Raw genomic sequence first — 15,444 nt, 5'->3', positions numbered from 1 at the left:
TTGTTGAAAATGGAATTGCAGCCTCTCCAGACGGAAAGATTTATCTTGGGTTTATGAACAGTCACACAGTGAGAGTGTTGACACCAACATGTGGATCCGACACGAGATACACCTATTCTTTCGCTTCTGATTCATGTGTGATGGTCAACACAAGAACCAGTGATGGTAATAGCATGATTGGAATGAATAAGAGTCTTTTTGGGATGTTTGCTTTGACAATGGTAATGATGCTTCTCTTCTTGAACCACCATCTTTAAGCATCGGTAGTTGTGTTCACACAGCTCGTTAATAAACCGACGTTTTTTGCTCCTTCAATGAGTTAATTTTCTATTGTGACAATAGAGATGATGAATCATGTTGTCATTCCAATGAATCCGAGACAGGGATTAAAGAAAATCTTTGTCCTCAATCCAAACTTTTGAAAGAGTTCATTTCTCATACTACACATCAAAATGATGCTGAAGGCTTCCCATAAAAACAAGAACGCTTTCACTGCAAAGGTGAACAAATTACAATTTTATCGAAATTTCTTAAAAAAAACAGCACTTTGAAATTGCAAAGAAGGCTTACCGAGTCGAGAGGATATTACGAATTTGCACTGGGTTCATTCTGGAAGTAGTAGTGCTTTGATCATACAGCAACAACAACAACAATTTATTTCATATTTATTTCTTCTCTGCATCAAAATAACACTCAATACGGAATATAATAATATTGATCATCATCAAATTTAAAAATAATTTTTAATTGTTCTCTCAGCTGTGCAGGGTGAAATGGAAGCTCATCATTACTCTCCATCACTGGATTTGCTCTCCAAGATCGATCTAGATGAAGAGGAGAAGGATATGATGTCCTTCTTCTTTGATTCCTCATTTGATCGTGAACATTTGAAATCTCTCCCACCACCAAAAGAAAGTTCAGACGCTCACGAATCACACGAAACATTGTCGGAACACATTGACGTCTCTGATGAGAACTTTGATGTTTTTGGTTTTAGATTTCTTCATGTGAGTATTGCTTGTTGTTTGTTCTTTGGACTACTGACTAATATGATCATCAACCACAAATAACAGTCTGATTCTCAAAAATCAGTCATTGAGAAGAGTGTGCTTCAGTCCGATAATGGTACAGAGGTAAGTGGTGACATTGGTCGAAAAACGATTAGATACAACCTTATCTATTGCACAACATATAGTTCTTAAAAACCTTCACAATTCAAGTATTAGATCAAGAGAAATTTTTGAACGAGAATGATGCAGATCAATTTCCGACTCTTGCTAAGCGACTGTGTACATTCTTACAAAGAATGGAATGCTTTTCCATTGCACAACACGCTCATGTGTTATCACTCTTGAATGTTTTTGTCAAATATTTATTTGGAAAGAAGTTTATTGACAAAGGTAGGTTATATGCTTAGTAATGTACAAATGACCTCAACATTCTATTTACCAACATGACCTCATCGTAACATTCTATTTGCCAACACTTTCGCACAGTGCTTTCTAAACATGTTAAATGTTATCACAGCACGAAATATACAATATTTGTAATGATGAGATATTGCGTATATGTTCTTTCCTATTGTAAATCATTTTCTTCAACATCTCAACAATTGATAAACTCTGTACATGATGTTTGTAAAATATTGAATACTCTCATAGTGGGAAAGAAATATTCCGAAGCAGAAATCAAACTGGAGAAAAAAATTCCTGAAAAAGTAGTTGAATTTCCTTTCTCACTGGTATCAGCAGCCCATAAAGAGACATCAAATGGTGCCATCACGGAACAAAACGACACATTATCAAAGATTTTAAGTTCAATCTCTTCGCAAGAGTATGGAGTAGGTAACCACAATTACGTGTCATCATTAGTGGTAGGCAAGAAGTCTCGTTCTCCATTGAGTTTTGAAAAATTAATCAGACAAGTGAGAATGTATCTAATTGTGACCTTGAAAATTGGAGAGCATATTTCGAGCGCTCTTTCCTCCATTTTCAACAATAGTGTGAACGTCGATATTCGTAATGCATTATGTGGAATTTTACAAATACTGGCAAAGCCACTGGTTCGGACCGAACAAGTGCCAATACAGAAACTTGTTAATACTTGTATCCAGTGCATAAATAATCAGAAAGAAAAGTTCTATCCAGCAGATATGTTAAAAGAATTGGCCGTAGTGATACTGAAAACCTTTTCAAATGTTGATACTTGCAAACAGGTTTTGTCCTATTTATTGCGAGTTGTATCTGCACAAATTATTGCTGAAGATGTCGAAAATATTGCAAAAAGCACGGAATTTCTTTCGAATTACGTATACCTTCTGGACAATATTCAAATGTCAAACTCTCATGCTTTTTCTGAGTTGAGGCAGGAATTATTGAATTTTCATGCTCCTTCCTACATTGCGAGTGCAAAATTCGATCGACTCTTTCCGCTGCCTTCCATTGAATACAAAACCGTTTGTGATGAAATAGAAATATCAAAAGAAATGATGCAATGCTCAATCACGGATATATTCACTCGGGCTCTTATTTCAAGATTAATTATCATTGCAGAAGCATCATCAACAATATCTATCACGCAAGACCATTATTCCACATTTATAGCCAATTTTTTCTTGTTTTTGAACCACTTAGTGAACAATTGGAGCAAAACCATAAGGGCCAATGTTGCTAACGAAATTTTGGACATTTCTAATTTTTCTACTTTCTGCAAGTTGGGAGATGACACACCCGAATTTAGAAATCTTTGCTCACAGTGTTTATTCTCCATTGCCTCCCTTGACGATGAATGTATGCTGGACGTTTTTGAGAAAATTAACATCATAGATATTAGTGAAGATATATTCAAATTCTTTGTCTCTCTGTCCCTTCGCAATGCATCACGTAATAAGTCTGTGTTTGAGAGAGTATGGATTGGTTACATTCATAACATGAAAAATGCGAAACAGACATTGCTCTCTCAAGAAAAGATGCTATTCTTGGCGTTATGCTTTAGCACTATGGACAGTACTGCAAAATCATTAATATTTAGCGAATATGTCAAGCTAATTAAGACCGAATTGTCTAACTTGAAAAGTAAGAGCTTGTCAAGCCATGTTCTAGTTTTATTTGAGTACTTGTGTAAAAACTTTGATTCCATGCCAATTAACCTTGAATCTCAGCTGTCAGATTTCTTTCAAAACAGCGAATACAAGTTGAAGATTAATTATAACTCACTTTTAGACAAGTTGGGAGTAAGAAATGAAAACTTCTTTGAACTTGACTACGAGCACAATGCTGAGCTATCATCCACAGCTGTTTCAATTTTGAAGCAGAACGACAACTGTGCAGGATTAGTGCGAGCATTACTTGTGAACATCAGTCAACTGAGTGATTCTGATGACAAGGTCTTGATGAATACATTTGATTACAATGCCGACATTTGCATAAGACTTCTCAACCCCCTTCTGAAACTTGACTCTATCAAAAAGTTTGAAGCAACAAGCACAATCGTAGATCGACTCAGTTATTTGATTCAGTACATACACAACAACGACATGAATCAAATAGACCACCTCTCGCAAATTGTTGACATGATCATAATGACATCACATAGCACGGATGAAGTACCAACTTGTGATAACTCAATCCTAAGTTTAGTTTACATTAAGGAGTGTTTAGGCATACTTGAAAAATATGACTCTCGTCAACTGGATTGGAAATCAGAAACCGTAGAGCTGTTACTTAAGAGGCTTTGTTATTTTTGCTCTTTATCTATGCAACAGCTGGATTCTATCATTCAACGAGATTTAATGTATTGTAACCAAATGAGTGAAGAGGAGGCACGTTTTAGCGTTTCATTACTGCGAAGTGCTCTGAACAAGGAAACTATTATGACTTGTATTGGATTACTCACATCTTCCGGAACTGTAAAGACCTCTTCAGCTAATGTCTCCGAATGGCATGACTCGAAATTGAACGCCCTTAAGAATATTTCCGACATTTTATCAGAGAAGAGCCTTTGGAAATTCTTTTTCCATCATATCATTGGATCTGTTCATTTGTCACATCGTAATTTGCAAGCCTTTTCATGTTATAATACTATCAGGTCAAACATTGACATGATTGCCAATGTTACATCCATTGTTAAAGACAAAGGCTATTCAGCGAACTTTTCAAGCGTTATGCCAGATTTAGTAGCATTGCTTTTGAACTTGCGAGAACACTATGTGTATCGATCTTCTCTTTTGGTCGAACCCATCATGTTTAATCTATTTAGCGAAGGATTTGTTAATGAGCTCAATGTTTATAGAACCTTCACCGTCGGAATGGTGCTATCGTCGCTACAAGCATCAGACTTAATTTCCAAAAAACCGTCATGTGCCCACAAAATCATTTCTGCATGCTTCGAATATTTAGAAGATTATATTTTGTCAAAGGGAAAAAGAATGCAAAGCGTGCAATCTCTCATGTTTGGTGAACCAGAAATTCCAAAATTCTGTACAAGTTTCAGATTTGATGCTGTAGTTTTGTTCAAGATTTTAATGGCCGCGGCTGACACAGACATTGATTTATTCAAGCTTGTTCTTTCCTTCTTGGAATTAATAATTTCTAAATTTGAAGTGGGTATCACTAGCTTACTGCAATCACTTGCCTCATTGGAGAACATTGACATATTTTTGCAATCATGTTTTAAAAAACATGAAACAAGACCTTATTTGCAAAAGTTCCTTGTTTCTATCCATGATAAATCAGGTGTGCAAGCCTTCATGCCTGTCTTTGTAGACGCAATGCTGCAAGTGTTGAAACATATTAGCAAGTCTTCTCCATCTGACTTTTCGATGGTTTTCACCTCAATTCTTGAAGTCATTCACAAGACAACCAACTTGGAATGTCACGACAAGTTTTTCAAGTGTTTGAATGAAATTATACAAGAACAAGCAGAAGTGAAAGAAATTAAGGTCCTGTCTCCAATCTGTAGATTTATCTATCAGCAGCTAATGCAAAAAGTTTCTAACGAACAAAATGAAAAAACTCTAACAGTGATCAATCAGTTCAAAGCAAAGACTAAATATGGTGAAAATATTAAGTTTAAGGGACCAATTGTTCAATCCGCAAATGAGATTCATACGAAAATGGATAACAATGAGTACGAAGCATATCATAGTCTATTGGTAGATGAAACATCTTCAAATATTGACTTTGATTCAATTACGAATTATTTCAAAGCTTCCACCATTGAATCACAAAATGACATGATCTCAGGAAAATCGGCTTCTACAAGCATTGCGATCATGGATGAAACCATGACTTGCCTTCTCCAGTTACTAGAAAACTTGAAAACTTCGTATGAGAGCAATACAAAAGAATTAGAGTCATCACTTTCGAAATGGGATTTGAAGGATGGATCTGTCAATAGTTACTCAAGATTACTGCTCGATGAGACCTCATCATATCCTACCTCCACCTTTAATACAAAGTTAACATTTGAGAGAAGACAAGAGGCCAACATTTTCAGATCCAAACCAATGCCTCGACACTTAGTATCTTCAAATCTGGCAAATACAGTCATCATAGCAGAACAAAGTGATGTTCATTTACTGAAATCAACATCCAATTTCTCAGATTCTGTTCCAAGAGAAAATTCTGTGAATGATATCAAGATAGCTAATTCTCACTCAATGTCCTTCAAAGTTGTTCATGTAAAGGTTAATCCAGAGAATGACAACTTTGTAGCTGTAGCTGGCATATATGAATGTCATGTTCTTGTACTTGATAATGAGTTGAATGTGATCCAACAGGTTCCATTATATCTTGCATGTGAGGATATGCCGTCCGAAACTTTTGTCATCGATATTCAATGGTTACCAGGTGAGCAATGCTTATTGGCAGTGACAACAAATCAGTTTGTTAAGGTTTATGATTTATCATCAGACACTTTTTGCCCAACCTTCAACTTTAGTGCTCAGAATGATCAAATCGTTTCCAGTGTGTTTGCTCCAGATCCAAAAGGAATGAAAGATCTAAAGACATGTTTTGCTTTGACAAAGAGCGGAAAGTTGTATTACCAATCATACTTCAATAGTGGAGGAGAAGCCTATTTCTCTGACTCTGTTGACATCAGCAGATATTCTCATTCTGCGGAAGGGAAAAGAGTGTTTTATTCTGAACTGATTCAAGTGTTGTTTGCAAGTTTTGCTGATGGAACATCGATAGCTCTTAAGCTCGATCATTTGTCAGGAGGCGTTCAAAGTGTTTTAGAAATCTCGAAGAACTCTGAGCTGAAACAACTTGGTTGTTGGACGCATCTTTGTGAGATTGTAGATATGTGTGGAGTTTTGGTTGCTGTTACCTCGAGTAACAAGTCCGTAGTTCTCAATTTTTCTTCTGACAAAGTGGATTATCAAATTTTGCCCAATCCTGATAGTCACACCTTAGAGGGATTAACATCCATTCCTCCATTTGGAAAATACTCATCAGTTTTGGCTCTTTTTTCAAATGGTGAATTGAAAAAGTTTATGGTAACCAAAGATGCCACTCCTTGTTGCTCGCTTCCACCTAAATGTAGAATTAGTAGAGAGTTGAAAAAGAGACAATCTTCGTTAAAGCACTTCCAAACATTGGACATACAAGCAGATGATAGTTCCAAGCAGCTCACTGTCTCATCATCACAAGTCGATACCTCACTCGATGCCCAACCTGCAGACACTTCTTCAAGCAAAGATATCACCTCCAAATGCTCATATTCCGGAGACGGAAATCTCACATCAGACGAAATCAAAAATATGAATAATGACACTAATACAACATCTCTATGTGCAACACGAGTGGATGGCATGAAAATTTCCATTCACAAACCAGACAATATTGTGATCACTGGAATCAAGGTGTTACTGGGTAAAAATAATAAGGCCTCCATTCCTTCAACAATTAGTTCACTTGGACATTCCATCTCCAGTGAGAAAGATGTAGAAAAATGGTATACAATCAATTACACAAATGAGGAAGCGTTGAACATGGGTAAAACTTTAGACCTCGATATTTCTGCTTCCGTTGATAAAAGTACTATGCCTACCATAGATGGACTTAAGATTCTAGGCCTGGATTCTGGACCCTTCAGGTATAATTATGTCAAGAAGAAATTGGAAGGAGAAACTAGTACTTCATCTGAAAAATCCACACAAAACCTACCCGAAGAAAAACATCAATTTTCTACAGACGAAGTGGCAATCATACACGATATTGCTAAATCAATAATCCCATACGAACTAGCAGTTAACCTTAAAGATTCACAAAAAGATGGTATTACGTCTTTAATTTCTGATTGCCTTTTACTTCCCTCCTTATCTGAACTTAAAGAGGTATTCCTTTCTGTACTTTTAGCGACTTGTGATAATGTTGAGAGCTTTACAATCTTAAAAACAACGTTGGAGCTTGATCGACTTTCAAAAAGAAAGCTAACTGATTTGGACGAATCTCATGCTAATTTGATCATTGACAAATATGTAGACATTTTGTTCTATGACCCTGATCATTTTTATAATCGAGTATTGTCAAACGATGCTGGTTTTATGTCATCTATGTTCTCTCTTCTACAGAAAAACAAATCAGACGAAAAACTTCAAACTGACTCCCTCGTTAAGTTATGTACAGGAATGGCATTGATCGAATTTTTGAAGAAGAGCAGCGAAGAATCGCTGCAACAGATCTCTAAATTATTGCTTGACGAAGATGAAGAAACTGTGAGAACCAGCGCATCGCAGGCTGTCGCAAAAATTTTAGGCATTGTCAAGACACAATCTTCTACTTTAGCAAAATTGCTTACAGAGTTTTGCTCTCTAATGTCAAAATGTTCGGATTCTTTAATAGCCCTCAATATTTTGCAACTTATTTCTGTGGTTATTATTCGATCATGTTCAAACCTTGCACTTGATGAAATAATCAATATTGACGGATTGGTGGCCTCAATTTGTGATAAGTTATCAGTGTCAAGCTTCTTCAAAAACTTGACCCCTCAGAATCCTGCTAGCGAGAAACGGATTTTAATTCTTGACATGCTCATCTCACTTTTGTCATTAAGCGAAGAGACACAGTGGACATCATACCTTAGACAGGCAATATGCAAAACATTGAACAACATTCCTTCAATTCATGACGACATTCTCTCTGCATGTGGTGATGCTTTAGTTCTGTTTGTTCCGACAGATCATCAAGCCGAATACGAAGATATAATGGGTGGTCTTCTGAAGAGTCAGAAAGAAATTCCTACTAGATTGTTTTCTCCAATTTTCAGTGATCTCTATATTTCAGATAACAAGACAAACATAATGGCAGAATATCCAAGAATAATTTTGCAGTCCTTATTCAAACTTACCAAATACTTGAATAAGCAGTCTTTGATACCTGAAGACAATATAACAAAGTGGTACAATTTCCTCGCAAATTTGGCAGTGGATGAGAATGAGTATTTGAGATCAATCAGCAAATATTATTTGCTTGAGCTAAGTGGCTCTATTGGCAAGTTCAATAAGATCATGGATGATAAATTGTTCGCCACTAGATTATCTGATTTTATGAAACCAACAGAACTGGTATCGAATTGGTCTCCTGAAAGAGCCAGAAGGATTGTTGTCAATGTAAATGAAGTAGTTGATCGTGTAGTGAACAATCCTATTAATTGGATCGATTTCTGCTTAGTCAATGATACTGTACTTCCTTCTTTGCTTGAGTTTACATTTTTACTAGATGAGAGTGTTACGATACCTCTACAGTTGCTTAATTGCTCGTTTAGCACTGAGAACAAGTCTCATTTGGAAAAAGTTACATCATTATACATGTCACATAGCTCAAGAACTTTGAACAGATTTATAGACTTTGTGTTCAATGGTGAAACCAGCAATATTAGAGCAGAGTCAGCCAAATTTTTGTCGAAACTTTTTACCAATTCATCCATCAAATCTAAAGAAATTTTATTTAATATTATTATCAAACGTGTGGCCTCACTGCCCTATTATGGAAGGAAGGGAAGAGAATTTACCAATCATTTACTGATTCCAATATTTGAGGTTTATGAGAAAAAGCGTCAACAAATTTCGGACGAGCTTGTTAAGTGTCTTGAATCGCAAAATCATCTCATAGGCAACCACCCCAATTCTTACATCTATGATAATCTCCAAAATTATTTTAGTTTAGACTCTAAAGGTTACTACTTGGAAACGGTACCATGTTTGATTTGCATCTCTCCTGAGGTTCCAAGCCAACAAGTCGTTCTCAAGGACATTACTAAGGCTAAAAAATTTTCTCATTCTTCAGAATATGTGAAGCTTAAAAACTCCTACATCATTGAATCTATGGAAATTAACATTTCGGATGCCAAAAAATCCAAGATGATAAGAACAGTTGAGTTTTATTTTAACAATAATCAGGCTTTGGAGGTTCACGACCTGACAAAAGCATCAACGGTTTGGCAAAAAGCTGGAAGCATGACAGTTCCAAAGAATTCTTCTCAGTGTAACATCACATTTAGTGTACCTATCACATGTTGTAACTTATTAATTGAATTTTCCAGCTTTTATTACGATCTTGCTTCCATGGATGCTCTTTTCTGCAGTAATTGTGGAATTCCAGTTTATGACAAGTATGGACTTTGTTTGACATGTGGAGAAAATGTTTTCTCTTGCCACAAATGCAAAGCCATCAACTATGACCATTTAGACGCCTTTGTTTGTTCTACATGCGGCACTTGTAAATATGCCACCTTTGAGTTTTCATGTTTAGGAAAACAAGTATTTATTGGAGACAAAATTAGAAATGAAGAAGATTGTAAAAAATCACTGCAAATTATTGACACCCAACTCAATTCTAGTGCTAATAAGCTCATTGGCCTGAAAGAGAAGAGTTCTGAAATTAAGTCTCTGTTGATCAGTTTGAAAACAGGTGATTATAAGGGAAAGTCTTTGACCGAACTGATCTCTTCACTTGAAGATTTGTACAATAATCAGACCAAAGCTCTACATGAAGGACTTTCGAATTGCCAGAAAATCATGTTAACTACGAGAAAACAGTTGAGAGAATATATCTCTTCGAACAGAAGAAGCGACAAGAAATACTATCAGTCGGATCATTTTGATGTATCTACCCCTCAACATAACCGATGTTTCGGATGTGCTAATAATCTTGTCAGCAATGTCATTGATTTCTATCAATCCATCCATGATTGCAAAGGCCTTTCTATTAACGATCAACTCTTGAATGAACTTTTTGTCAATGTGAGCCGACTAGGAATGAAAGAGAAAGCACTACAGGTGCTGACAAAGATCTCCTTTATTGATGATATTGTAAGCTCTAAAGTCAATACTTTGTTGCAACAGAAAATTATTAACTGTTCCAAGAAGACTCTCAAAGGATATGATGTCACAGCTCAATTAATTGGACTGGTAGAGTTGTTGAAGAGACTTTGCTGTGATGAGAAAGATCCTTTCTTTAACTCTAGAATGTTAATGCTATTTGGAATATTAACTGAAACAACACTTCAACCTGGAGCCTCATCATCTGTGATCATCTGTGAAGAGTTGATACAACCTTGCCTACAAATTATCCTCAAGTTTGTCACATATGCCAACCAAAAATGTAAGGAAGAGCCAACACCGGCCAATGTTGAGTCTCCGATGACACCAACTAGAGCTGTACAATTTGGTTATCATCAATGGAAAGAAGGAGAAATGACATTTGATATGTTTAAGGCAAACCAAATTCCCAAGAAGTTACCAAGAAATAATTTTGAAATCTTAGGGAAAGATGTGCTATTTAAACTTTTGCTTAATGATTGTTCGAGCTCTGTAAGAGATACGACCACCAAAATTATCAAATGTTTATGTGGAAATTCACAAAAAGAAATTGGCATTTTGCAGGCATTGACAACTCTCTTACCAGATGCCATGGTGCGTGGTGAATATTCTTCTAACTTTTTCTCTCTATTCAACACTCTTGTAGAAAAGGAAGAAAGAAAGGTTCTACTTTCAAGCAAAGGGTTCCTTTCCTTTGTATGCAAATTATTGAAGAAGGAAGTCGTTCATCTTCATCATTTGGAAACTTTTTCATCCAATCAAAGCCAAGATCTTTCAACAGGATCCAGTTTATACTTTTTGGTTACACTTCTTTCTGACTTTTTGCATATATCTGATATTTTGAATGAGTTTAAGACCAAAGAGGAACATGTTAGTACCGTGTTAAGCAGCTTCCTGTCACTCAAATCATTCGTTGTTCAAAAAACAAAGTCAACAACTGACAGTCAAAGTATTCTAAGACAATTAACGGACAAATTACAAGAGACTGAATCAGACAAGAAGCTCTTTATTATTGCATGTATTGACACTTTAAAAATGTATAGTGACAATCGAACAGCCTTATTTGTGTTCGAAAAGCTGAATAGCATGATTCAGCCTGTAAAAACTGAGCCTGTTTATAAGCTGAAATTAACTCGTGCAGCCAGCCAAGAATTCTATTTCCAAGGAAGACTTTCTAAACAACAATGGACTACCAAGGAGTTTAGCAAAAATGGACAACCTGCTCTAATGTCTGACGTAAAAGATAAGATTTGTGAAGAAATGAATATTCACAGCGACATTCCTTTCGAGTTGTTGGTCAATAATTGCATTATTGCTCTCAATTTACCTGTAGTGAAAGTATATGAAAAGGTCTGGCTAACCAGAAACGTAGAAACTAATAACAACACACCGATGGAAATTGTTTTTAGATTCCAGGGCATTGATGGAGAAGCAACCGAGGATAGAATTGAAACCTTACCTAGAGATGACGAATCCATTGATATTGCTCAAAAGAGTAAGATTACTTCAGTCATATCAACACATGGAGGAGTTGAGGTCATAGTTTCATATCTTCGATCTATCACCGATTTTGGATCGGATAAGGAACTTGCAAAGAATCTGTTACAATTTATGCTCTACTGCACATACAGTAAGCTGAATAGACGTAGATTTTTAATGACAGACACTGTAGAATGCCTCCTTTCAAAATGTAAATATGTCTTCCAGCATAGTGAGATGGCTGAAATTGCCGAGTTACTCCTTCTATGTATTAAGCCACTTGTCAAAGAGGCAACCAAGATGAGTCACGAGACTGGAGTACCTTCAAGCCCTCTTACAAGTCCTATGAGCCCATCTTTTTCCTCTGATATTTTCTCTGTCGACTCTGCTAACGATCTTTCTCCAAGCGTTTTAGGAAAATCAGAACAATACAAGATTAGCCAGAAGGAAATCCTTGAACAATTGAAAATGTTTTTAGAGAGATTGCCTGTGTGTAGTTCTAAAATTGTTTCAGCTGTACAGTCATTGTTACCATTTCTGACCTACGGACTTGAAGAATCAATGGATTATCTCATTCAATACTTTGAACCATATTTGAATTTTGATTCATTTGGTAACACAACAAAAGAAAAATTCTATTTGGACTCATTCGTTAATGTGGTTCTGAGCATCCCCAATGACTTTGCTGGAAATAATCTCAAGTCCATGATACTCAACAAAGGAATTACCAAGAAAGCCATTGATTTTATAATGAAGAATTTTGATCTGAAGAATACATCCTCATGGAAGTCAACACTCAGCTTGCCCATAATTCCATTCATTTTGAATTTGCTTCAAGGTTTGGTGTCATATCACCTTCCTTCTTTGACTGCGATGAATAATGTAGATTTATTGACCGTTCTTCACAAGATTGAAGAAAATACTGACGAAAAGATTGTTGCAACACTCGCCGAATCATTGCTCAACACTATTGCTGAAGGATCTTCCCAAATTAAACCCACCATTGACAACCTCAGAAAGAGCACCAAAGAAAAGAAGAAAAAGAAGGCGCTTTCAAAGCGTGAAAAGACTCTTCAGGAGTTGAAAAAACCTGCCATTTCTGCATTTAATTTCGATGACATTGAAGAGGATAAGGGTATTATTTGTTCCATTTGTGGCGATGGATATGCCTACAAGCCAGAAGAGGTCATTGGAACTTATGTATTTTGCAAGCATGTATTCCTTACAGACAATTCTGGCGCCATCAGTTCAGTCACTCATTTCAACACTATTCACACTTCGTGTCACTCTCAAGCTGTTGTGGCTGATCAAAATAGAAATCCTCCCAAGTCAGAATGGGAAGGCTCTTTGATCAGAAACTCGTTCACTAAATGTAACGCTCTATTCCCATTCAAAGGTCCAAAGACATCGACAAGTAACTACGCAACTGCTGTCAAGAAATTCTGGTCTGATGTCAAAATTGTGAAGAATATTTCTAGAGATCATTTTGACATTCTTTCTCATGATTTGATGATTTTGTTTAACAAGTTTGCCAAAGAAGAATCTTTTTCAAAGGATGCAGGTGGTGGTAGTGCCATCCATCAAGTGAAATTAATACCATTCATGATTCAAATGGGCCTCTACCTTTTGGATACCCTAAATAAGAATCGAGAAACATATGAGACAATCCTTACCAGCTTTTTGAACACGGATATTGAGACAAATCTTGATGTGGAAAATATCAGCTATAACACAATTCTTTCTTTGTATCTAATGACATTGGAAGAATGGAATTACTACAAAAATATTGTTCTTAAACGCTTCATTACAACAACAAGAAATTTGAAGCAAGATCACACGGAATGGTTCCAATTAGTGAGACCTGCTCTCATCTTTGTGTCGCTCATTGATATTTATCAAAAAGCACTCAAACCCAATTCAAAATTGACACTCAAGACAGACAGCATCCAAATTCGTCATGCAAGCTCTGAGCAATGGATACAAGACTTGTTACACAAGATTGAAAACATTGATCAAGAACAACTCTCAAAATTGGAAGGAATTGCCACCCTCTACACCAACAAGCTATTGAAATTCACCACTCTGGAAGAATTTGAAAAACAAATGGCCTCTTCTGACTTTACATTGTAAACACGTTTTGCAGACGTGTATGAACCATTTTAACAAAACTACAAGTATTGTTGTAAACTATGTACAAGCATGACTGAGTCTCCATAGTAATAATAATGAGGAAATTCCAACGAACGAACGAGCGAACTATTTCAAAATATGAGTCGACAAAGAAACGAATCCCGACATTAGTTACATAACCAAACATCCTCCACCACCACCGCTATTATTCTTCTTATCATCTTTCTTTTCATTCTCCTTTTTAGCATTTGTAGAATTCGAATTTGGGGATTTAATTCCCAACGATTCTGGATCTAATTTAATTTGAGCACACAATTGAAAGATTTCCTCAATTCCCTTATGTTGTTTTGCAGAACATTCTCTATAGCAAACTGCACCAATTCTTTCTTGAACTTTTTTAGCTTGTTCTTCAGTGATGCATTCAGTACCTTTTCGAGGATCGTTTCGTAAGTCACATTTCAAAGCGACAAGAATGACAGGCGTATTAGGACAGTGAGTGCGAACTGATGTTGTTTCATCCACCATGGATGAGAACAAGGTGATGATGAACCATTCCCAGAAATTATTATTGAAATGTTGAATACAATATATATATAACAGTGAATCGGTTGAGAACAAGGAACATACCTTCTTTTATCCATTTTGCTTCGATATTTTCTAAACTTGTCGAATTGCTCACATCAAATCCAATAATAAACACATGTCTATCATCATGATGAGTAATATATATATGATTATTTGTTATTGTTGATAACGATAAAACATCAAATAAATGTTCGCAAGACAACAATCAGGTGTGTATTCCGAAGCCGTTGATGGTGATGTGGTTGTTTTTCAAATCCATTCATTTGAAGGGATATATATCCAAAGAGTAGTAGGTATCAGTGATAAAAGACCTTTTTTCTTCAACTTACGTATCGGGATAAGAAAGAGGTCTCAATTCATCAAAGTCTTCTTGTCCAGCTGTTCATCATAAGTTTTTGAAAGCACCAATAATAACGAACGGAAAAGAATAGATTTTATCATCATCATCATTCGGTAATAATTCCAACAATTCCAATAATAACAACAACTCTGTCATGATGACTTACCAGTATCCCACAAGGTCAGTCCAACTGTTTTATCTTTATAGGTCGTTTCAGTTGAAAAGTTATCGACCACTGTTGGGTTGTAGTCTTCGGGAAAGATATGATTGACTCCTCTTTATATGAATGATCCAGTTTAATATGTTGTAAAAAGGACAAGTCAGAGGAATTCGAGTGTTGTTGAAGGGAGAAGATAATATTCACAAATCGTCCAATCCGATAAAAACAATGAAAGAAATATAATGATAGCAACAAATTTGAGTACTCTACTCTAACAGTTCAATAATGATACATACGAGAGAAGGAAGTTGGTCTTACCGACGGCACCGTCGCCCACTATCACAACTTTGGTATCCATGGTGTAGGTGTGTTGGATGTGTATTTTTTTGGTTTAAAGTGACAGGTGTTTGACAGGCTGAATCGCGA

The 15,444-nt window shown here is 36.1% G+C and overlaps 2 protein-coding genes across 2 annotated transcripts; one reads left to right on the top strand and one right to left on the bottom strand.

Moving 5' to 3' along the window:
* Positions 1 to 773: 773 nt before the first annotated feature.
* On the top strand, positions 774 to 13,933 carry FDP41_009779 (uncharacterized protein; the record flags this gene model as incomplete). Its single annotated transcript, XM_044713773.1, has 4 exons — positions 774 to 1,007; positions 1,074 to 1,133; positions 1,196 to 1,400; positions 1,497 to 13,933. The coding sequence occupies 4 exons, from the start codon at positions 774 to 776 to the stop codon at positions 13,931 to 13,933; spliced, it is 12,936 nt and encodes a 4,311-aa protein (XP_044556798.1).
* A 171-nt stretch (positions 13,934 to 14,104) lies between these two features.
* FDP41_009778 (uncharacterized protein) lies at positions 14,105 to 15,376 on the bottom strand (the record flags this gene model as incomplete). Its single annotated transcript, XM_044713772.1, has 5 exons — positions 14,105 to 14,436; positions 14,561 to 14,637; positions 14,848 to 14,896; positions 15,025 to 15,134; positions 15,315 to 15,376. The coding sequence occupies 5 exons, from the start codon at positions 15,374 to 15,376 to the stop codon at positions 14,105 to 14,107; spliced, it is 630 nt and encodes a 209-aa protein (XP_044556797.1).
* Between the last annotated feature and the right edge of the window lie 68 nt (positions 15,377 to 15,444).

The sequence above is a fragment of the Naegleria fowleri genome, assembly GCF_008403515.1.
Source record: "Naegleria fowleri strain ATCC 30894 chromosome Unknown tig72, whole genome shotgun sequence".
NCBI classification, from domain to species: Eukaryota; Heterolobosea; class Eutetramitea; order Acrasida; family Naegleriidae; genus Naegleria; species Naegleria fowleri.
Note: the sequence above shows the minus strand (reverse complement) of the source record. Positions and strands in the feature narration are given on the sequence as shown.